General features: G+C 40.8%; 3 protein-coding genes across 3 annotated transcripts; 1 reads left to right on the top strand and 2 right to left on the bottom strand.

Moving 5' to 3' along the window:
- Positions 1 to 19: 19 nt before the first annotated feature.
- Positions 20 to 1,531, bottom strand: ccl32b.3 (chemokine (C-C motif) ligand 32b, duplicate 3). Its single transcript, XM_085804285.1, has 3 exons — positions 1,310 to 1,531; positions 1,073 to 1,181; positions 20 to 826 (listed from the first exon to the last, which is right to left on the bottom strand). Exons 1-3 carry the CDS (start codon positions 1,371 to 1,373, stop codon positions 697 to 699), a joined length of 303 nt encoding a protein of 100 aa, XP_085660411.1. The 5' UTR covers positions 1,374 to 1,531; the 3' UTR covers positions 20 to 696.
- A 10,691-nt stretch (positions 1,532 to 12,222) lies between these two features.
- Positions 12,223 to 13,319, top strand: LOC146971325 (uncharacterized). The gene is made up of 4 exons (XM_085804284.1): positions 12,223 to 12,421; positions 12,546 to 12,657; positions 12,783 to 12,857; positions 13,006 to 13,319. The coding sequence occupies exons 1-4, from the start codon at positions 12,340 to 12,342 to the stop codon at positions 13,085 to 13,087; spliced, it is 351 nt and encodes a 116-aa protein (XP_085660410.1). The 5' UTR covers positions 12,223 to 12,339; the 3' UTR covers positions 13,088 to 13,319.
- Positions 13,320 to 14,100: 781 nt separating this feature from the next.
- Positions 14,101 to 15,886, bottom strand: LOC146971324 (C-C motif chemokine 20-like). Its single transcript, XM_085805868.1, has 4 exons — positions 15,775 to 15,886; positions 15,543 to 15,660; positions 14,746 to 14,823; positions 14,101 to 14,624 (listed from the first exon to the last, which is right to left on the bottom strand). Exons 1-4 carry the CDS (start codon positions 15,854 to 15,856, stop codon positions 14,474 to 14,476), a joined length of 429 nt encoding a protein of 142 aa, XP_085661994.1. The 5' UTR covers positions 15,857 to 15,886; the 3' UTR covers positions 14,101 to 14,473.
- Between the last annotated feature and the right edge of the window lie 7,087 nt (positions 15,887 to 22,973).

The raw sequence follows: 22,973 nt of genomic DNA, 5'->3' as shown, positions 1-22,973 counted from the left end.
AAAGCAACTTCTTTACATCAGGATTTATTGCAAGAAAATTCACTTTGTTCCTTTGAAGCAAGGATCTCAATTGTGTTTTGTGATAATACTCACAACCATAACATTTTACAGTGTTATATTCATACTTAGTAAAAGCCACTTTACATTACTTCCTCCACCAATGGCTCTGGGCTCTCATTCTTATAATCGTATGGAAATTTCTGGATCCTGTCTTTCAAGAATCTCTACCATCTTTCATTCTAAGGGTGACACTGCCCTCAGAATATGCAACTATGTTACCACAGTGAATATCTGTTTTGTGATCTTTTCACGTAGATGAATAAAGAGATGAGCTAAAGATATGAGGAGAATGCACTTTGAGATGTTGAGATACAAAAGCTTTTTCTCCATACACACATTCAGGTAGTAAGCTGCATCACAACTTACAATCACCAAAACCAGGCCAATATACTGCAACTGATTTATTAATTTAAATTGCTCAGTGTCATTGTGCAATGAAACATTTACATTATTTACATCAATACAAAAATAGGATTAACATCACAGTATTTAAAATCATACAAGAATAAAATAAGTATTCAAATGATATTTAACTTAAGTCTGTGGCTCACAAACAGAGGAGGGGAAACCAGTGGATATGGACTTTTTATTTTAACTTTAAAAGTGCTGTCTTCTTGCATGAGAGTGGATGTTGTCTCAGTGGTGCTGGTTGAGTGAGGTTTTATTTTGTTTGTGCCAGTTTTTTCCATCTAGGAAGGCCGTGCTTGTCTTGGTCCACAATCTGCTGGGCCCAGCGCAAATTCTGTTGCCATTCAGTGTGATGAATCTGTTGAAAATCACAACACAAGAAATATCAGTTAGTAACATGACACATGACTCCTGAAGCCAAAATGATGGCTCGAAATTGTACAAATTCTGACAATGACAATGATGGTGATTAATTCTGAAATTCACATGGTACAGAGTATGGGAATTCTCTACATTGTATTTTGTTGGTGTCATAACATCTCAAACACCACAGGAAGACAAACTATTCACATGAGTCCCACAATTAATTGTCTAGTTTACTTACACCACAGCATGTAGATGGCACGATGGTTGACGTTGCACATAGTAACGCAGCAGCATTTCTCGGTGGACCTTAGTGGCCGAAATTCGGCGACAACAATTTCCAATCCCACCTTTAAAGATATACACAAGACAAATAAATATCATTAACAAGTAGCACCAGCATCAGTAGCATCAGTAGCACATAATACAAAAATAAAGAATACACATACATAGCTAAATATATTCATGTTTTCCTTACCTTGAGCAGATGATGGCACAATGGTGGTTAAGAGCAAAAGCGAGACAAAGGCGAGACTTGTCATTGCATGTGTCTGGCTAAAACAGATATGAGGTGAAGTCTGTGCTGTCGCACCTTTTTAAGCCCACCAACACAGTCCTACCATTCATTTATGCTACTAAGTGGAGCATGCTGCACCCACAGATACGCATGCAGCTGGAACATTTCCTCCCACAGCATAGGTTGCCGTTCTCCTCGCCCCTTACTCACTCCTGCACTCGCCCCTCTACTCAGTCACATCAGTTTGAGGTCAAAACATTTTCCGCAGCAGAAATGTGGTCTTTGGATGTGTAAGAAAATTTACAAATCAAATCATTATCTGGAAAATGTCTGTCATACCTGTAATGCCAGCACAATGAACACTTGATCTTATTCTTAAGGGAGGTGTGCTGACACTTTTCTACACAGATCAGTGTTTCAGATAACCTGCTTTATTATTATGATCATGTTGATAACAAAGCAGCCAATAAGATGTGTTTTTGATGGTCACCATAAACTATTCTGTCCTGTGATAATAACTAGACAACTCTTAACACAGCACTCACACACAGGAGTAAAACATTTCGCTTTCTAACACAGAAGCCCACTACTGCATTAGGGGTTAGTTTTTCTTTGAGCCTCGGACGCTTGTGTGCACATCTCTGCAACCACATTGCGTAAAGGCACAAAAATATATGCCACATTTTTGGTGTCGAGGCATTTGCAGACATGAGCTCTTGTGCACAAACATAAATGCACTATAGACTGAATTGTTGTGTTCTACTGAAACCAATGTGGTTTGTTGTCACAACAGCACTTATTAAATGCACCAGAGCAAGAGCATGACAAACGTGACTACTGGTAAATATCCTTTTTCTTATATTCATTGGTTTATATGCAATTGTGCATTGAGGGATGCAGGAACTGTTTCATACAAGTTAAGAGTTCATAATAGGCCTATATTAACAAGTGTATGTTTACATGATAAACACTGCGATTGCTATAAATGTTGAGGACATCAACAAAACTGGGTCACAGAGGAAACAGACATCAGGCAAGAGAGTGAAGATAGCCTTGTGTTAGAAACATGAAAATTATTAAAACAGGGCTTTAAAGCAGAAGTAAGCGATCCAGTCGTTTTGGCTAACTTTTTGTCAGCCGATGGAGTTAGCAGTCCCCGCCCTCGTCATGGATCTATTGGTCCTCGTCCCTACGTCACCACATTCACGCGCATCCCTTGGCTGCACACACAGCCCTTCATGCTGTTCTCTCTCCTCATTGGATAAAGGTTGTAGGATACATGGAAGTAGGCTATACAAGAAGTTTTCTCCTCGGCTTACAGCAGAGCAAAGTGACTGACAGACCCGTGTTTCGGACCAAACACTCTATGTAAGTGATTGCTGTCGGAAGATATAACTATTTAAGACTTATATAACACAAACATTCCGCTTACTTCTGCTTTAACTGGCTATAAAAGTTGATTATGAATTGAAGGTCATAGCATATTAACAGGGTTTCAGTTTTCCTGATAGCCATAGAGGACATTAGCAGGTGACAAAGCACCTGTCAGTAGAGAGGGAGGAAGGGGGCAGATTCAAGACGCACGCGGAGCAGGTAAAACAACCATGGGGGTAGATTGGACTATGCGCAGGCGGCAATATTGGGTTCAGGCAACTTGCTCTGACTCTGGCTCATGGATCTATCGGGGTCATGCCTATGTTCCCACAGCCCTATATTCCCTCAGCCCTATGTTCCCTCTGGACTCTCTCTACCTATCTGGACTCTACCTATCTGGCCTGTCTAGCCTCTACCTGGTCTTTTTACTAAACTTAACCAACTCCTTTCTTCATTGCCTAAACCCAACCAATGGTGAGACCAAAGGGCTGAGGGAACATAGGGCCTAATTTTCAGTGACAACAAAAGTTAGAAATGAGGGAACATAGGGCTGAGGGAACATAGGGCTGTGGGAACATAGGCATGACCCCGCAGCTAACTGCTTGCAGACTGCGATTTCTTGAACAGGAGAGTTTTTCTGATTTGTTTGATGATCCAATTTAATAAATAGTTAACCGAACGTCGTTGTTTGTCCTGTCTTTGAAAAAACAAACAAACAAACAAACACGCATGTCTGTTTTTTAATCCTGACAATGATGATAGATGCAATCACCATCCCAAGAGAGCGAGAATTCTCTGTCATCTGCTCCAGACAAAAGCGTTTAGCCTACATTCATTTTTAATAGGCTACTTTGCACTATTTGTGTGTAATTAATTCTTATTGGTCAAAAACAGGTGGGAGTGGCTGTGGTTTAGACTTATCCCCCCCTTCGTTGGTGCACTCAGGCTGGCACAGGTTGGTCCCATCTTCCCAGCACACGAACCTCTGGAAACACAACAAAACCCTCCCTACTCTGACATAAATTTTCCATCCCAGGTGTCTGAGGGTCCACTCCCAGCAGGCCACAGGCCTCTCTTCCTCTCCTCCCTTCGGCCTTGGAGATGCTTTGCTTTCACTGTGACTCTGTGTGCTCTCAACTTGCCCCTGAATGAACAAACAGGTTACTGGTATTCATTGCATTATGAATTAAGCTCAACACAAATCTAGCTATATGGTTTGCTTACAAGTTTCAGTTGTCTTTAAACTCAATGGGTTAGTCAAAAATATAAGACACAATAGGTTACAGTAGTTAAAACATACTACCTAAAGTGAAAGCATAAACATGTTCCAGGCTCCTATCTCTCCATGTGTTAACCCTTCGTACCACAGGGCCAATGCTTGACTCCCTCACATTCTTCAACAGCTCAAATACAGTTCAACTTACATAAAGACAAAAGTTTCACACCACTCAGGATTAACTTGTAAAATGTGTAAATTCTCAATTTACTAAAACAAGATTAGTCAGTAAACCACAATATCAATCTCAGTTAGTGGCAAATATTCAGTGTTAAGACAGTTTTCCACCCTAACATCATCCATCATCATCATCCATGCTCTGGCTGCAGTAGCCTAGATGATGCTAAAGGGCGCCGTCCATCCAGGGGAAGAAAAAAAAAAGTGTATTTTAACTATTTTTTTTTTTACAACTCGTTGGTACTATATCATTTCTTAATACAGAAAATAATCCCGCATTCATTTAAATGCAAAGCAAAACCTATTAAAAAGTAATAATATAATTTGTTCCCCCCCTATTCACCTACGTGCCCTTGAGCACCACCACCCCTCTCCCTGCGCGCACACAGCACAGGTAGGCTACCTGTCTGCAGCGGGAATGCTTTCAAGCCGTTTACTTTAGCTTAAATTAGATGTGTGGAATACATGGTTTCACCCCATATTAGCGCAAATGCCGGCGTTTTTGCGCGACCGTCTCGATATGTTTTTGATTATTTTTAAATTTAAATTTATTTTATTTACTCAGTAGAAAAGCGGTTCATCTACTTTAACTCTACAAGCTAGCTAGGTGCAGTCAGAGCGATAGATATAACAGAGTGGCGACACTCCCATAGGACTCCGTTGTAAAAAATGGCGGGCCGACTTCCGGGTTATGGAGCCCTCAATAGTTCCAAACATTCCTCCCGCGGCGCTGGACCACGTCTGTTTCTATGGCTGCACAGCAAGAAACTACTGAGCTACGTTGATGAAATACCGACCAATTTTAAGTTATAAAGTGGTAATAATCTTTCCCAAGTACAGTAACCATGTTGACTTAACAAAATAAAAATTATTAGACTGATCGGTTCATTGAAAAACATTTATTTATTTACGTAACTGTGGTGATTTCAGTCCGTAGCCCAGAAGCAGCCCTGCTCACTTTTCATTCAAACAAACTAATGCCACTGCCACAGTTGCTAAATTTCATCAATGAGACCAACATTAATCTCTTCAAAATAATTTAACAAGCCAGCGGTAAACCTCTAAAAGCATGCGGATACGTTACTTGGCTCGTTTTCTCCGACGGGAGGAGGACGGTCGGCCCCGCCGGCAGATCAGCTCAGTAGAGCGGCTGCTGCTGCTGTGACAGCCGCCTCCCCTGGTCCCCGGTCGGGGCTCACACACAGACTCTGCACTTCTCCCAGAACAAACATCGGTGCAAGTTCCTAACAAACGTTATGAACTGACCACAGACTCCGGATTAAACGGTGACTTTCTTGCATGAAAAAAATATTAAAACTGTGACGTGTTGACAGCGCTAAAGCCAGGTTTTGGCAGCTTTACTGCTGTGGCTCGGTTGCCGCAAAATGGCGATATCGATGCTAATTTCTGTTAGCCCGTCTATGAGGTTTTGCATTATACGTTAGCATTAAGCTAGCGGGCTTTATATTTAGGTGATACTGGCTGTGTGTGTGTTTTGAACGTTGTTTCAAACTGTGTGGGTTTGATTGAACATCTTTTATGCTTAAATATATATATTCCCGCTTAATATATTGCTTTACTCCTCTTCTTATGCCATTTTTACTGTAGGGCAGGCTAATCTTCACTTTAGAGTGACAAATAAAACCTTGAAGCAAGAAGATTTTGCCTTTTGTTTGAAAACTGACATTGATGGACATACAGTAATTCAGTAACAGTTGTAAATATACCTTTGTACGGTTTATTTTTTAATATTTATCCGTCCAAAAGCAAGCTCAGTGCTGTCTGTCCCATAGCAGAACATGACAGCGGCAGCCTCGTTTGGATTGGGAGCTACATGAACCACGTGACCGCGCTGGCGGCGACATCAAAGGCTGTCGCCACTCTGTTATATCTATCGCTCTGGGTGCAGTGTAGCCTATCTATCACGTCACCGGTCGCCTGTGACTGTAATGGAGAAATGACAGAAGGTCTGGTAGAAGTGTTGAGTTTTTTTATTGAGATCTACTGAATGTCTTTAGTGAAAATATGATTTGACTTTGACTTTGCTGTAGCAAGTTAGTTCAGTTACTGACCTAGACTGGACAGTAGCCTATGGTTAAATATTCAAAGTAAGGCTTCTTACAGTCATAATTTTCTTATGTCCACATTTCTTGTAAAAGAAATGAAAAGCAGAAAATGGTCAAAATCTGTCTAATGTTGTTTAATTTAGAGACAAATTGTCACAGCTCAAAATCGTGTTCTCATCAAGACACTGCCTTTTTTTCCCCACAGCATGTGGTAATGATTTTTTTCTTCTTTTTCATTTACAGTTTAACTCCTGAGTTGGACCCTGTGAGAGACACTGTAGTGACCCAGAGGGCAGCTGACCAAGTCTTCATGATGGAGGAACCTAAGGAGCATCACTCAATAAAGATGTGGACATAGCAGATTATGTCCAATTCCAGGTAAGCTTTAAAACTGACCCTTAAAATAAATAATAATATGAAAACAATTATGTAAATGTGGTCGCTCGTAGTCATGAACATACAGAGGATTGCAAAAGTTTTACAGAGTTTTGAATTAAGATTCAGCTCATTGTTGAACCTGCAACTTAAAGCTCTGGTTCAACATCTCTGCTGGTTCTCTGCTGGTCCGCAGTTAACTTTTTGAACCAACGATCTTTAAAAGCCTGTGATACACATGTGTTTAACCAGCTAAAGAGCCACACATTGTTTTCACAGAATATTCAATTTATACTAATCAGGTGGCCAGAACCATGGCTCCAAATAAGTGATGATGTTTTACCATCACCGTGGTAACTAATTGATGACAGGTTTTGTCAACTTATTATTCATATTATTCTAGTCTGAGTAGAATTTGGTTCCTCTTTAATTTTTTTTTTTAAGTATATTTTTTGGCTTTTTTTTGGCTTTTATTTGATAGCTCATAGTGAGATAGACAGGAAAGGGGGAGGCAGAGAGGGGGGGAATGACATGCAGGAAAGGTCTGCGGGATTAGAACTGGGGACGCCTGCGTTGAGGACTGTAGCCTCTACATGGGGCGGCCGCTTTAACCACTGCGCCACGCACCGCCCCAGAATTTGGTTCCTCTTTGATGCCAACCACAGTGGTGGATTGGTGTTAGAATTTAGGTCGATCTTAGTAGAAGGAAAAAAAACAAATCTTGATAACTTACAAGAAGTTTCAAGACCAAGGTAGACTGTACGATGCTGATAGTGACTTTATAGTAACATTGATATTGGTGAATTGACAGCTTGGTAAACATGAATCTGACTAAGAGTTGAGTAAAGTGATGGAGGATACAACATAGCCTACTGTACATAGCTGGAAGCTGCTGTGCAGGTCTGATCCACATGAAGCAGTTGCCACTCCCAGCAAGACACACAAACACCAAGATACTGACTAGGGACCATACACATGAGAGAGAGGTGTTTAATTCTAACAAGAGCTCTTCTATCTTTGTTATATGAAGTAGGCCTACATAAAGATGAGAGGAGCAGGATGAACTTCTAAATGCTTAGATACAACGCTTTAGCTCTTTCTGTGGATCTCAAAGGAAAATTACGAGCTTGGGCCTTTTCATTCAATGGTTTCAGTGTTGCTGTCAAGTTGCGTTAAGGTCGACATTATTGTTTTTGTGTTATTGTGACTAAATAACTAGACCTCTTCAGTACTGGTGGATCAGAAAACAGATTTCTGTGGTAGTCATATAAGGGTAGGCCTAAGTGTTTCCAAGGCAATCACACAGTGACTCATGTTCAAGATTTTAGAAGACAATGGTAATCAGTGTATCTTGTCATTTGATTTGGAGGAGGTGTTGCTTGTTTGTTTGAATGTATGTTGTTATGTCCACAGCCATAATAGTGTTTTACCCCCCATCATCCTTACGGTACTTCTGATTTAGTACAATATCAGCCAATCCTGCCCACTATCCTCTAATGTAGTACAATTCCATTGGCCTCCAACAGATTCCTTAATAGGTAGTTTGTTGCCAGCTGTTACAGAGACAGCAGCACAGAGAGAGAGAGACTGGCTTGTGAATGAGTCCTATGGGATTGACTAATGTCTTATTAGTCATATTTTCTGTTATAATGCTGAACATGAGGTGGATTATCGCTCATGAGATCAATGCTGGATTGTACTTACAAAGTCAAGAAAGTGAACAAATTAAGAATTCTTATATTATGCATAATAATAGGCAGTTTTGGATATGTCCATTATTTTAATTAGCTCTCATCTGTTGTTCCTCAATAATGGCCAGTTATTATGAAACAGGATTAACCCTTTGATGCACAACATATGCACACCCCCTCTAATGCGCAACATGGGTCTAAAATGACCCGCATTCATTTTCCATGTGAATTCATGCTGGGTGAGTGTTTCTTTGTGGTATCTTTTAAAATCAATATATCTTATGATTGAATCCTCCAAGTATCATTTGAATATCTTGTTTTTAATTAGTACAGGGTGTTATTTCCATTTTTACTTTCTTATTTTATGAACAAATAGACAAAAAGTCTCAGAGAGTGGACCAGTTAGCTAGCTAGCAGTTGACATTTCTACATTCTACTGTATTAGTTAACTACAGTAGAACATGTCACCAGCTAGCTAGCTAGGTAGCTGTTGACATGTTCTATCTAGCTGGTGTCTACAATATAATATTATTCTATTGTTGTCACCAGCTAGAACATGTCATCATGTTAACAGTTAGCTAACTTGCTAATATTAAGGTATTTCCCTTTATGACAAGTAATGTAGCTACTTATTCAAGGTAACTAAAACCTTATCAATTATGCACAGTTATCTTTAATGAGTCATCAAATGTTTCTTTAGGTAAATTGGAATAATTGTAAAACAAGTAAATATGATTATATGTGCTTAAAAAAGAATATTTACTGAAGAAAATGGTAAATACTGTGCAGTGATTTCAAAGATGTAACATTGAAATAGCCTACTCAGATAGAATAAACTATGGCTAGCTGTTGACCACAGTAGAATATGTCAACAGAGCTATTAATGGGGGGAAAAGGACAAGTAATGACTAGTCATTATTGTAATCAAGGAAACAATGGTCTGTTGTTGGTATAGATAGTGAGGGAATGCTAAAATTAAAGTATTCTTGCTATACTTGTTTTTTCAACTGGTCCACTCACTGAGACATTTTTGTTCATTGTTGTTCACAAGTAAGAAATGAAAAATGGAAATAATGACCCCACTAATAAAAAACAACATATTAAATAATACTTGGAACATTCAATCATAAAATAGATAGATTTCAAAAGTTACAGCAAAGAAACTATCACTCAGCATGAAATCACATTGGAAATGAATGTGGGTCATTTTAGACCCATGTTGCGCATTAGAGGGGTAGTGATACAAAATGTGTTTTTATTAAAAAAGTGAAAAAAAATAAAATAAAATAAGGATGTATTATGATCAAAAACAAGTTAATTGAGGAATACCTGGAATTCTATATGATGAAATAAATTTTTCGCAAAGATATAGCACAAAAAAACTCACTCGGGTCTATTTAGACCCATGTTGTGCATCAAAGGGTTAATCACCGAGTTGTGCCACAGGTCTGCTGAGCAGTGAATCACTCCAAGGATCTAGAAAGTCTTGTAGTATTTTGTTCAATCATTTGGTAGAAAGTTTGAGCCCATAAAGATGATGATATGAGAGACATTTTGCTGTAGAAGATCACTCTGTCTGGACAGCTGAATTAACTAAATCCACAAAACTGTGAATGAGGCATGTTAAAAAAAAGAAAAAAAGTCAATGTTTGGAAAGTATGAACCAAGTTTCCCAATTTTATCTACATTTTAGTGAAGCTGATCACACTGTCTGTGCTTCCTTCCGCATTTTGAGGGATCATTTCTGCATTTCACTGAAAAGGAATTCTAAAGTTTCATTCAAAGTTGAAAAAAACCTATATCCTGTAAAGTCTCGCCTGCGATTCACTATTCGCTATTCACTATCACATTTCTGCAGTCTAGTGTAAAGCTGTATGTTGTGGGATGAATTAATATTGAATTATTAAAAAAACTACAGGCATTGATACAGTTTGAATTCCAAATATTGTCTAATACTGGTTTTTATGAAACATATTCTTATAAACAAAACTACAGAAAGTGCAGACTTCTTTGAGGCCTCCTTGTTTGAAAATACTGTATGTTTGAGCAATTGATAAAGGTTTTTTTGATTGATAACAATGACTGATTTCCTCACAGATTCGTTTGTGTTGAATCTATTTTTGTAACATTTTATGCCTCAACAAGGCTTTTATATTAATAATAATAATAATAATAATTCATTTAATTTTTATAGCGCTTTTCAATAACCCAAAGACGCTTACAAAGACACAAAAGAATATTGAATCTTTGCTCTGCTTAGCTAGTGTCCATTGCAACATGCATAAATTGATTAAATACACACAAAACCACATAAACTATGCAGGAATTTTCATCATCTTTTCTTCTCAGCTGCTCCCCTCAGCCTGATCTCTTGTCAGAGGCGACACTCCTTTAACTCCTACGAGCTTCTGTGAAATGAAGTAAAGAAAAGAAGTACTTTAGCCTTAGAGGATAAAAGGTCACGAATGTAACTTTCTTGAGAAATCGAGCTTTGGGTATCACCAAATCATGGTGAGAAAAAAGTGAGATCACAAGTTCTCCTTTTTTTGACGTTTTTTCCTTCACTGCTGAAAGACATAATATTAACATATGACACCATCCCCAGGTTGTTTCCATTGAATATAACATTTTGTCAACTTATTTGATGCATGAACGTGCAATGAACGTTTTTTAAAACTTGCAGTTTATTGACTTTAGTGACAGAAAACATGATGGGGACAATCAAAGTTATCTTCCACATTCTCTGTAAAAATAGAAAAGTTGAGGATCCTGATTTGTTTTTTTATTCAAATGCAGTTTGTGTGGCAAAGTTAGCGGAATACCGCTGTGGTCTCATCCCTCTGCTCTACCCCTTACTGTGAACCCAGTGTGGAGATGGACACCAGACACTTGAGATGAGTTGTATGAACTCTTTTTATATTCAATTTTCAATATAAAATTTTGTAGCTTGGCGAAGTCATAAAGGATCCACTGAACAAGTTGAGACTTGCAAGTGCTGTTTCTGGGCATGACCGGACATATGACTAAATTTGGGAGGAGGATTCTCGGAAATCAGTGGTTTGCGGTGAAAAGCCTCAGGATCTTCTTCCTTCCCATTTCTTTCCGCTGCACTGGCTATGAGGGTCAGCTCCGAGGAAGAGATGAGAAAAAAGAGAGATGACACACTGAGCTGGCACATGATGCTTCCTTTCTGTTACTGCTGAAATCAGCAGGATGTAAATTTAAAGCAATCATTTACTGTAACACATATCATACACCGTTAACTTGTTGGGCTAATTAAGAATACTATTGTTAATATAATATCAACACCCACTCATTCAGTGTATTTGTCTGGTATAATTTGTGTTTCACCTGCTCAAGGTCACATTGAGCTGGAGTGTCTCCCAGCATGCATTGTGTCAGAGACCAGGTACAACAAGGGCTGTTTGCCAGCCTACCAGAGATCTTATAATCAGACACGTTTCCACTCACACTGTTGGGTTTTTTTGACTGTAAAAGAACTGAGCACCTAGAGTAAACTTGAACAATGTGCTAGTATGCTACACTAACTTAACATTTACCCTAATCCCACACAAAATATGGCATGCAGCCCTTGTAAACATGCACTACCAAGTGGATTTGACCTCCCGTTATATGTTACTTTATATTAATAGTTGCAGCAGGTTAATTTATTTGTGCAGTAATTTGTCTACTTGAACTGTTTTACCAATGATGATAGAAGTAAAAGTAGTAAAAGTGAGTTCTGAAGAATGTCTGTGTGGTCACAGTTGTGTATGTCTTAGTCAGCTGAAATTGCAAAATAGGAAATGATCAGCTACCATGTCACCAAAGTGTGTCCTTACCCCCTCCCTGACACACACACACAAACACTGTGGAACACCCGATGGGACGATTCATCCGGTTATCTAGTGCTGGTTCCCCTTTTTTTGGTATAAAAGGGAGGTCTGGTCTGTGGAGGTCAGACATCTCCATCTGCCAGATCCACCCTTCATCTTTTGCAAAGAAACATCTGGAACATCTCAGAAAGTAATCATGCAGCTGTGCATCAAAAGAGTGGCGTGCCTGGCCGTCCTCGTTGGGGTTCTGGCAATGGTAACAACAACAACAGCCTCTGGTAAGTTGATTTCTAGAGATCCTGCCACTCTTTTCCTTGACCCCCACATTTAAGAGTATTGAATTCTGATGAAAATGTAAGTGTATGTTCATAACATCAAACCCTTGCTTTTTTTCTTGAAAAGCACCAATTAAACCACCAGGCTGCTGCACTGAGATCAGCACTGCGATCATCACTGCTCCCATCATTGGCTACAAGATCCAGAGAAGGAATCTGCCCTGTGTCCGCGCTGTCATGTAAGAACTACCTCTTTAGTTTATCAAACAGAGAAACAGAGAATGAACCTCAGTTGATCATGCAGTTGTTTGAATAAGAAGTAAATAGGACAATTGTGATTAAAACTTTCCTTCTTTCGTCACAGATTTGAGACCACTGATGGACTAGTCTGCAGCCACTGGAGACAAGACTGGGTGTTTGATAAGATCAAGGAGCTAGAGTAAGTAGAGCTTCATCATTTCGATCAGTCTCCAGTATTAACTATGCTTTTTGGTTTCTCCAGACACGAGGTGTCATAGTGAAGAATGTTTTTGGGGTCATCTTGAACATGAGTTTTAACCGATTTCTCTCATTTGTGTGTTTTACAGGCAGGCCCGCAAAGCCAAGAGAACCACTTCTGCCCCTGTGACCTCCACCTCTGCATCCGTAGAAAGCACAACCTCACCATAATGACTATCTATAGCAAATTAATTTAAAATATTTAAAAGGCTTCCAAATACGATATTTAATATTTATTGTTAGCAGTATTTATTTGTCTTGCCTGTTAGTTCTGTTAACGTAAAGCTTTACAAATGTACAAGTAACAAAACATGTCTATTTAATGCAGTACTAAGTAATGCCAGCTGAGTGTTGTCTTCTGTCTGATTTAGAAAAATAAATAAATGCTTATTTTCACCATCCACACCTGTTTTTGTTATTGCTTGAATCTGGAAATGAAAGGTGCATGTGCCTATCAAATAGCCACAGAGATCTCATAACAATTTAGAGATCAATTCTGCCATCTTGTGGGGACTGGAAGCTACTGCAGTGCAGCTTCTTTGTAAGGAGTGTGTCATTGAGGGAGTCACCTTGTCTGACTGGAGCACCAACCCCTCAGGGGTGCTGATCTAAAATAGCACAAGAGACTGCCTCCCTGTCAGTCATGTCATGCATTTGCACAAGCTCACAGGGCAGGACAGCTTACTGAAAAGTTTCCTGACACCTTCCAGCAGATGTGCTGGCAGCATCCTTTTCTAAGCGCACAAGGCACACATGTCACGCCACCAAAACATGCACCATGCAGAGCAGCAGTCTCTACTTAGTCATTGGATTTTGTTTTTAATGTTTAAGTCAGGCTGCTACAGGCTAATTGACAAACATGTAAAACAAAGAATTAACTGTTATTTAATCATGTTTAATCACTGTAAATAATGTATTTTAACAACTTATTAGCCATAGTTATGAGTGGCTGTAGAAAAGCGGGCCATCCACTAATTGGAAGGTTGATGATTTGATTCCCAGTTATTCCGGTCTGGTCTAAAATTCCACCCGATGTACTATTGATTTGCGTGTGTGTGTGTAGAAAAGTGCTGTATGAATGTGTGTGTGAATGTACAAATGTTTCTTCCAATGTAAAGTGCCCAGTAGTGGTCAATAAGCTGAAATGCTAATGACCGTGTTTGAGTAAACACACGTAGACAACATTTTTTGAGTATTGTCAAATACATTTATTTATGATCATTTCTGTAGGTTATTAGCTAATTAATATGATTGAGTACATTCACAGTGGCAAAAAGTAGTGCAGTCAGAAAAGCATGATTAAAAAGTAAATGCTCACTTAAAGATGGTTCAAACGCCTAATCTACAGCAGTTGTCTCTAAGCCGCTCCTCTCAGCTTCCCACTAAGTCATGATAATGGAGTATTAGAGCTGGTGCTGCATATGTTTAGGCAAGTAAAAGCATTTTTTAGGATAATAAAAGCAACATGATTTGATTACAGATGGTTCAATTTCTCTCAAATTGGAACATTTATGGCATTCATTTTCTAGCTGCAATTCTCTGAGGGCCACAATCGAGTTAGGAGAAGAAAGTTGTTGTCATGTTGTTTAGGAATGGTTCTGCGTCATTGACGAAAGATTCAGTTCCAATAGCTGATGAAGGATGTTCACTTTTCTTCTTTGCTCCAGCTGCAGGCAGTCTGCCCTTGGACATAGTCTGCAGTTGTTTCCTATGAAAGAGACACAAATATTTTTTACTCACAATGCTGCAAAAGACAACAGACAATCCTGCTCAGGTTAACGTCTAAACTGAATCTAGATGGTATTTAAAAGTGACAAGGAGTCTCATACCTGACAAATACCAGAGCTTTCCTCACCCGCGCATCTTCCGGCTTTGCGCATACCTCACTCTTATCAGCCAAGTAGAAACTGAAATAGGGAGACGTTGTGAGACAAATGGAGATAGATTTACATTAGTGTGTGAGTGAATGGTACAAGTGTAATTTTTTTTCTCCCCCAGTGGTGTTTATTTTATATTCAATGCCGTACTTCAGTATAATGTACTGTACTTTCAATACTGATGCACAGACATTTATGGTAGGCTGGCTGACACTTTTCTTTTCATCAAAGTCAAGTTTCAGTGTCATTTAAGACTTAATTTGTGTTTCCAAAGTGTATCCTCAGGAATTAAAAAAAATGTCTAAAAGTATTTGAATCACAGAATATCTGACTTTGATGATACTTGGTAATATGGACATAATTTGTCAGAGCTTGAGAAATATTAAGGTTTGATGCCTAGACTTGTTCATAACTTTTTGTCACTTCTTGGCATATTGGACAGATTTACCTTAATTAATACATTAACATAAATTACTGACAAATGGAGCCGACCAGCGACAACCAAAGACAGAGGGTGACTAAGACTTTCAAGCAGGTTTGACAGCAGAATATTGTGATTGACAAGACAAGTGCCTTAATTATAAGAGGTGATATTCTTCAATCAGCGCTACTTCTCACCACTCTTTTAACATGTTGAATGAAACAATAACTGTCAGTGTGTCTGGGATATTTACAATGCAGTATTTTAAGTTGTCACCAGCCTTTCCTAAAGGTTGGACTGGTCTCAGGGTTCGTAGAGAAAATCTTACATGATCGCCCTGATACGGCAGTTTTCCGTGGCACGTTGCACTCTGAGGCCCCTGATGTCCGGGATGCGCACTTCGCTCTTGGTGTATTCTAGGCAACACCTATTGCTACTTTGGGAACCTACACACACAAACAATACCACATTATTCGTGATTGATCATTTCAGTTTAGATTCCTAATGCATATCTACTTAATCTGATTGATGTGAGGTTGAATTTAGTGAAATAAACTTACAGGTAGCCGGAGCTGGACTGAGTAAGCCCACTATGATGCAGAGGAGAGCGGTTGTCACGGTGATCATACCCCTGGGAGCCATGTAGTACAAGTGCGGAGAATCAGCAGCGAGCTTGCGGACTACACAACCTCCACATATGTATATATATACTCTAAAGCCAACCGTTTTTTTCGAACCTGTGGCACTTAAATTGAGGACAGGAAACCCATTATTGCATCATGGCAGGGGAATGTGCAGACTTTGCACTTTGATTGTAAATTAGTTTGTGTACTGTGCACAGCGAGATTTGTATACGTGGGCCCGTGAGAGTGTTTCTGTGGAACTAGTGCACCGATGCATTACCTTCATACAATCTCCTTGGACTCTCATCTATATTTATGCTTTCTGGGTTAATAACCATGCTCTGAAGTTCTTCATATACAGCACAGCAGATTCTAATCGTCGCACAGTCCTCGCTTCATTTAGATTTCTCCAGAGCTACAGTAGATTGCTGCATATTTAGCTATCAGTGGACGCATAAATGAAATTTGTGGCACAAAATATTATCTTCGTCATACATTTTCTGGCCATGGCAAAGATGACTGGAATATCCACTGTCGTAATTTGACATTGTAGCTTAAAGCTGGAGTCAGGGTGTTTTACATAATCAGCAGTCTTGAAATTGTTTTGTGGTGAGAACTGATGGAGTATGAGAGGCTTGTCAAAACCCCCCTCCTCGTTAGCATGACCTATTTAGGCAGCAGAAAGCTGACAAACCCCAAATGTTGCACAGCTGACCTAGATAGGCACAAAATCACGAGTTGTAAGTGCTCTATAGTGTACTGTAAGTCTGAAAAACTACATGTACAAGCTGTAAACGACTAGTTGTAAAAATCAACAGTTCTGCCACAGTCATGAATGAATTCATGAATTCATGACTGCTGCACAGTCACCACGCATTTTATGTCCCCCGGCCCGCGCTTACGCTACATACAGATGCCATACAAACACTAAGCTATTGCAGATTATTTTAGTATCAGAGAAAAGGAGAAAATCTGATTCTGCTCCTTCTCTGCACACAACTCAGAGTGATACTCAACTGGTCCTTGAAAGAGAAATCTATTTTTTGGTTGGCCTTTTCACAGGGAAATTGAGAGCGTGAAGGCCAGCAACAGATTAGGGCCAGTGCTATGGCTGAAAGGGGTTCAGCATCTTGCTCAAGGATACTCAAGAAGCGCAGATGCATGTCATCGTAGCGTGGAGACAGCTGGAGACAAGGCTGCCAGTTGGATGAGTCTCCGAAGTCCCACAACATAAACAGTAGCTATGATTAATAGGTGTGTACATGCCAGAAATCTGCAGAATGTTCATCTTCTGCCCCCCCTGGATATTTAACTGGCATGACTCAACTTCATAGTAACTTTTCTCTGCCAATGAAGTTTACAGGAATCCACCAAAATGAATGAGACAGGGAGGAAATGGTGAACTGAACAGTTTACTGCTGCTGCTGCTGCTGCTGCTGCTGTGTTTAAACAAAACAAAATTCTCATATTGTTTGTCTGTCAGGAGGAAACACACAGTGTTGTAATTGTTGATATGGTTTCTGTGCCAATGGATTTGGCAAATTTGAACATCTATGTGTCTATAATGATATTAAGGGGATATAGTCACACTTTACCATTGTTTTCATCGGTTGCGGCCTAAATGTCACCTTGTCTGATCTGGTGGGCCCAAGTTAATTTTAGCTCTTCGGAGCTTTGTCATTTCGTGAGGGTTTGAGATCATGACTCATGTTCTCGTTATGACTTGCCCTCCTCGAAACCTCCTCTGTTCTCCCACTTGGCGGTCAGGCCCACGCATCTCAGTTCGGCACGTCACACAAACTCATGCCACATCTTGTGATGTCTGTTGAAAGGTTTTGCTCCTGTCGCCCATAGGGGGGCAGTGTTGGTTTGGGCCAGTGAGGGACGTCAAGGAAACGGTCCACAGCAGCCTGAATGTTTGTCATGTCAACAATAGGGATTGTTAGTCACTTGTGAAATGCAAATCAGGCATTTTTTTGTGCGTGTTTTCATCACTGCCATGCAATGTCATTGTCAACAACAGAGAATCATTAAGTTCGACATTATAAAACAACAACAAACGCTGTGTGTTAAAAGAGTAGAGACAGATGTTAATATCCTTGCCTCTATTTAACACCCTCTCTTTCTGTGTGTTTATGTCAGATATTGCATGGGCTGACAAAGGATCAGGTAACGTGATAAACTGGACAATCAACTGATTTGATCAGTTAATCCCACCAAATCCTCTGTAAAACACAGTTTTATTGTGGTTCTGTCTACCTCTATGAAAGACACAACCACACAGATGCACTGTCCTGCATGTTTCGGACCTACTTCAGATTTAGAAAAAAATGTCAATAATTCAGCTGTACATCTTCAAGTGTAAAGATTTTCAGATTTTCAGATGTCTTTTTTAATGCAGAAAGTTGACTGGACGTTTGGTCTAAGTAATCGAAACATGATATTTGAAAATGTCATCTTGGACTTTAGAGAACGGTGATGGTCTTCTGTTTCTTACATTTAGACTAAACAATTCACTGACTATTAGGGGGAGAAATTGCTAAATAGATAGCACTAAATTATTTTGTCCAAAAAAAAAAATGTCAATAGACAATCATTTGAAAAAGAAAACACTGAAGTTATTTTAACTTACTCATTACATCAAAGCAGTTTTTTTCTCTTTATTTCTATCAACTTGATTCACTAATGTCTTAGCAATCAGTTGCCAATTACAGCAGATCTTTTTAGGTCTATTTAGGTCTTAGCGAAGGTTACGGCTCATTAAATTTAAATCCAACACTTAGTTCTCTTTTAGCTGCTAAATGCTGCACTACATTCACAGTGTTAACTATCTGGTGTTGGGGACAATAGTGAGTTGATGGCAGCCAGTTTGGGATTTTTGTACAACCAAAACAATGAGCTGAAAGAGGCTAAAATGCTCCTTAAAGATGAGAGGAACCACAGAGTTGTGTGATCATTCTCTGTGTGTTTCTCATTAGTGAGGGCCTCTCAATTATGTATAGACATTTGACCTTTTGTTAATATAAAAGTTTTGATTAGTGCAGCTTTAACAGTTGCTACAGTTGATGCTAATTGCTTAATGTTCTGTTGACTGATTAATCCAAGTAATTATTTCGGCACTACTTCACAAGAAACCCCTCACAACCACCTCTCAATGCTTTGCCTCTCATCTCTACAGAAGCTTCTTCCTCATGATCAGAGGACTTAATGTACATGTGCTCTAATAGCGCTTTCCTATTTAGCTGTCATCCTGGCAGCTGCAACATTTTGGCCAGTGTGTTTGCCTGGGAGTGGGTGTTTTCCTCCTTCTGGGCCCCCCTCCCTCTTTTTTGGACTCACAGTGGTGGACAGAGGGCAAGAAAAGAGGGAAGGGGAGGGGAGAGGATGGAGGGTGAGGGTAAAGAGAGGGGGTCACCATTGAGTTGTCCACCCACACAAGGTCCCCCTCTGGTCACCTGCGTGGGCTTGGGCCAAAGGAAAGGCGAGGATGCGCGCACACACACATAAAAGAACAGAAATGACAGCTTTCTAAAGCCAAATGTCAAATGTGGCAGAGAAGCTTGGAATAAAAGCTTTTTTTTTTTAAATTAGCAAGAAACTTCCTCGAAACTACAGAAAGGGGTATTGTCAGTATCCTTAAAAGCACTTCACAGCAGAGCAGCAGAGTTTAGGCAGTGAGGGAGGAAGCAGAGAGATGAAAAAGCTCTTAGAGCACTTGGCTGTAGCATGATCTTCAAAATAATGCCTAGTTTATCATAATTAGCATCGTTCCAGACTGTCAAACCCATGAGGCACAGAAAACAATACACTCTACAATATTTTATTAAGGAGTTATGGTAAATTGCTTGATGCATAATTATGTGAGCCCAGCAGATTCTGTCCTCAGTCTCCTCCTACATCCCATCTGCCCTGTGTGTCCAGAGTGTGGGTGACTGAAGTAGCTGTGGGGGGGATGAGGAATTATTGTGGAAAATGATAAGAAAACTTGTGATGTAACAGTCTGAGTTACACTTCTGCTGTTGAAGCCAACGCTGTAACATCCGTGGCCACCAACACAGCGAGTAGTAGAAGACAAAAACAGGGGGAAAATATGAAATTAAAATTGCCTAGAGGTATTTTAGTCTGGCAGAGCCAACTCCTGGTCGGGGAGACTCCGGAGGATACAGTCAGCCAGGAGAGGTGAGGAGAACAGAGGGGAAGAGAGTGGAGTGGTAGAAAGAGGAGTATTTTTAGGGTGGTCTGTTATCTGCAGTGTGGAGGGCTCGCGGTATCACAGCCGGGTCACATCGCTGAGGGGGGAAACAGCATGGGCTCTCTGCCGAGACGCTAGATAAGGAGGAACAGAACAATGAAATATCTCTCTCTCTCTCTCTCTCTGTCTCTCTCTCTGTCTCTCAAACACTCACTCACATGGCCACAAAGGCACAAACACACACTAGTAACCTAACCACATCCACAGGAAGACGCTCGGCTGCTTCGCTTGCACATACGGAGGAACTCTCACACTTTCTTAAAGATCACATGAGAACGGAGCCTCAGAGCTCCACGAGTGACCTGAGAGAGTGTTATTGCTCTGCTGACTGACAGACAAAACCAGCGTTATCAAGAAATCTCTTCACTCAACTGTTTCTCTCTCTTTTTCTCCCTCTCTCCTCTATTGTAGCCCTCTGAAGATAGAAATGCCAGCAGAACAGATGGATGGAGAGAACATCTCATCACTCTGACACCATGTTTATGCAGTCACACACAAACACACACCACACAGACACACATACACTGGGGTAAGACGCTGATTGAGATTTCCTCAGTCGTCAAAGTGACACACGAAGCATGGCAAACAGACACACAAACATACAGTTTTGGTGTTTTGGTGTTTTTTGATGTAACCTTCTGTTCACTTCCTGTCTTTGTTTATACTGAACACACACGCATGCAAACACAGACGCACACGTGCATGCTCGTGCACACATGAATTGAGTAACTCGCCAGACTAGCAGCTGTTAGGGAGAGAACGGGGTACAAACGAAACGCCTCTGACAAGCTAATGACGCTTCTCCGACCCCAGCAGTTCAACCGCACACGCTCGCATCGCCCAGATTTCGAAAATGTGACTATTATCTGTCACATAACCTGGAGAATATCAGTCTAGTCGCATGAATATTAAGTGGTTTGAGCTCCCAGTACGATGTAAGCACTCTGTGTTGGACTGCAAGCCAAATGAAACCCTAACTCGCTCCAGGAATATCTTAGTGAGGCTTTGAGGGAAGATCCTTTTTCAACACCCAACACTACCCCCCCCCCCCTCCCTCCTCTACACAACCACCACCACCCACCCAATCAAATCCTCACTGGCAATGCGCTGCTCCTCATCTCTCTTCTCTGCTTCTTTTGTTCATCTCTCCCAGCCGCCCACACACCTACCGTCCCTCGGGCTTTTCTCCTTACACTCTCACACACAAGCACGCATTTACATTTGGCTACTTTCTATGTACTTTGCTTTATTTCTTCCTGTCTTCTCCGTTTTCCTCCTCACTATTAGACTCCTGGAGAAACTGTACGTGTGCAAATGCAGGTTCACACTTTCACTTATGCTAGCACACACACACACACACATACACACACACACACACACACACACACACATACACACACACACACGGGGCCTATATTTAGTGCTTTACAATACAGATGTGTGGGCAGCAGCCATCTGGGGCCCCAAATTGAACAAAAAAAGTAAGAGTGTGTATGTGTGTTTCTGTGGGTGTAGATGTGTGTTTGTGTGGCGCAGGGCGAAGGGCCAAACTTAAAGTAGGGGTTTGCGGCGTGGGGGCCTGTTGTGGTGTGGAAACCCCCTCCAGAGAGCTGAGAATCTCAAGGGAGAGTGGGAAAAACATCCCGACGGTCATCAATCAAAACTTGGGTGACACAAATGACCAGAAACAACGGGACCGTTCTCCATCCATGTCACTCTGTCACCTCCGCCCCACAGACATGTCCCACCCACCTGCGCCGCTGCCCCATAGGCCCTCGCCGCACGCCGCACGATGCGATTGGCCCGTCGGTCCGCAGGCGAATTCGTGATCCCCCTCTTGGCTAATTGGGTCTTTGTGATTGCGCAGTCTGTCGTGGCGGTGGGGGAGAATGAAACGTGAAAACGGTATTATGGTGGATGGGGGAAGAGTGGCAGGTTGAAGCGGGGAGATCGTTTTTGGCGTCTCAAAGACGCCAGATGCTCTTCCTGGGTCCATTATGATGCCTTACAGGGGATCGAGATGGTTTCGGCATAGCAACTGTGGAGACACAAAGCGAGATGGAGACCGGCCTGAGATGGAGAATCACACAGACACTACATGCAAATGCAGACATACATACAGTCTCCAGCTTAAAACAGCCTACTTGAAACCAGACCGAAACACTTCTGAAGCTTTTGTTGGTCATTTTCAGGAAGAGATCGTGAGAGTACTAAAAGTGGTACGCCTCTGTTTCACCGTTTGTCGTCAGACAGGGAAAAACCCGACTGATGATTATGAAAGTATTCACTTCTTTAGGCTGTGCCCCCATCCACAGTAATTGTTCACCAGAGTCTTTGAGACGGGGAGAGTGTAGGAGGACGGGTCATGAGGCGGCTCTTTGTTTGCTCCACCATGCCTCCACACAGGGCCACAGTCCTGCACCTTCTCGTCTTCATCTGGGGTTCATAGATAACAATACTAGATGGCGGTGGAATATTATAGCACATTATTCTTATGAGGGTTAAATATCCAACAGCCTGTGATGAAATAACCATGATCAACCATTGGGTTTCTCCTCCTCCCTCTCAACGTCCATCAACAGGTGGCGCTGTAGTCACACTCTTCAGTGTTGACGCTCCTCAGGACAAAGAGCTTCCAACCACCTCAGTTGCAATGAAGGCACGTTCAAACAGTGCAGCCTTTTACTGGAAAATAGTCATACACTCAATGTTTTGAGATTCCTGTCACAACTTGTGGGATTTATATAATAATTTTATATAATAAAAACGTGGTGATGTGACATGTGTGACCCCATGCCTGCTGGCGTCCTTAAGGTTATTGCTGCTAAATGTCACTTCTGACTGTATAGTGCAGGTTTTTAACCCTTTATTCTTTACCTCAGAT

The sequence above is a fragment of the Trachurus japonicus genome, chromosome 17 (genome assembly GCF_045865225.1).
Source record: "Trachurus japonicus isolate A0001 chromosome 17, Traja_1.0".
Taxonomy (NCBI): domain Eukaryota; kingdom Metazoa; phylum Chordata; class Actinopteri; order Carangiformes; family Carangidae; genus Trachurus; species Trachurus japonicus.
This window is presented reverse-complemented; position numbering and strand designations above follow the sequence as displayed.

Coding starts and splice junctions, on each gene's coding strand:
- LOC146971324 (XM_085805868.1), bottom strand. CDS start 15,856: ATGGCTCCCAGGGGTATGATCACCGTGACAACCGCTCTCCTCTGCATC. Junction 15,661..15,774: donor CAGTCCAGCTCCGGCTACCT/GTAAGTTTATTT, acceptor TTGTGTGTGTAG/GTTCCCAAAGTAGCAATAGG. Junction 14,625..14,745: donor AAAGCTCTGGTATTTGTCAG/GTATGAGACTCC, acceptor TCTCTTTCATAG/GAAACAACTGCAGACTATGT.
- ccl32b.3 (XM_085804285.1), bottom strand. CDS start 1,373: ATGACAAGTCTCGCCTTTGTCTCGCTTTTGCTCTTAACCACCATTGTG. Junction 1,182..1,309: donor TGTGCCATCATCTGCTCAAG/GTAAGGAAAACA, acceptor ATATCTTTAAAG/GTGGGATTGGAAATTGTTGT. Junction 827..1,072: donor TGCCATCTACATGCTGTGGT/GTAAGTAAACTA, acceptor GATTTTCAACAG/ATTCATCACACTGAATGGCA.
- LOC146971325 (XM_085804284.1), top strand. CDS start 12,340: ATGCAGCTGTGCATCAAAAGAGTGGCGTGCCTGGCCGTCCTCGTTGGG. Junction 12,422..12,545: donor AACAACAACAACAGCCTCTG/GTAAGTTGATTT, acceptor TTTCTTGAAAAG/CACCAATTAAACCACCAGGC. Junction 12,658..12,782: donor CCCTGTGTCCGCGCTGTCAT/GTAAGAACTACC, acceptor CTTTCGTCACAG/ATTTGAGACCACTGATGGAC.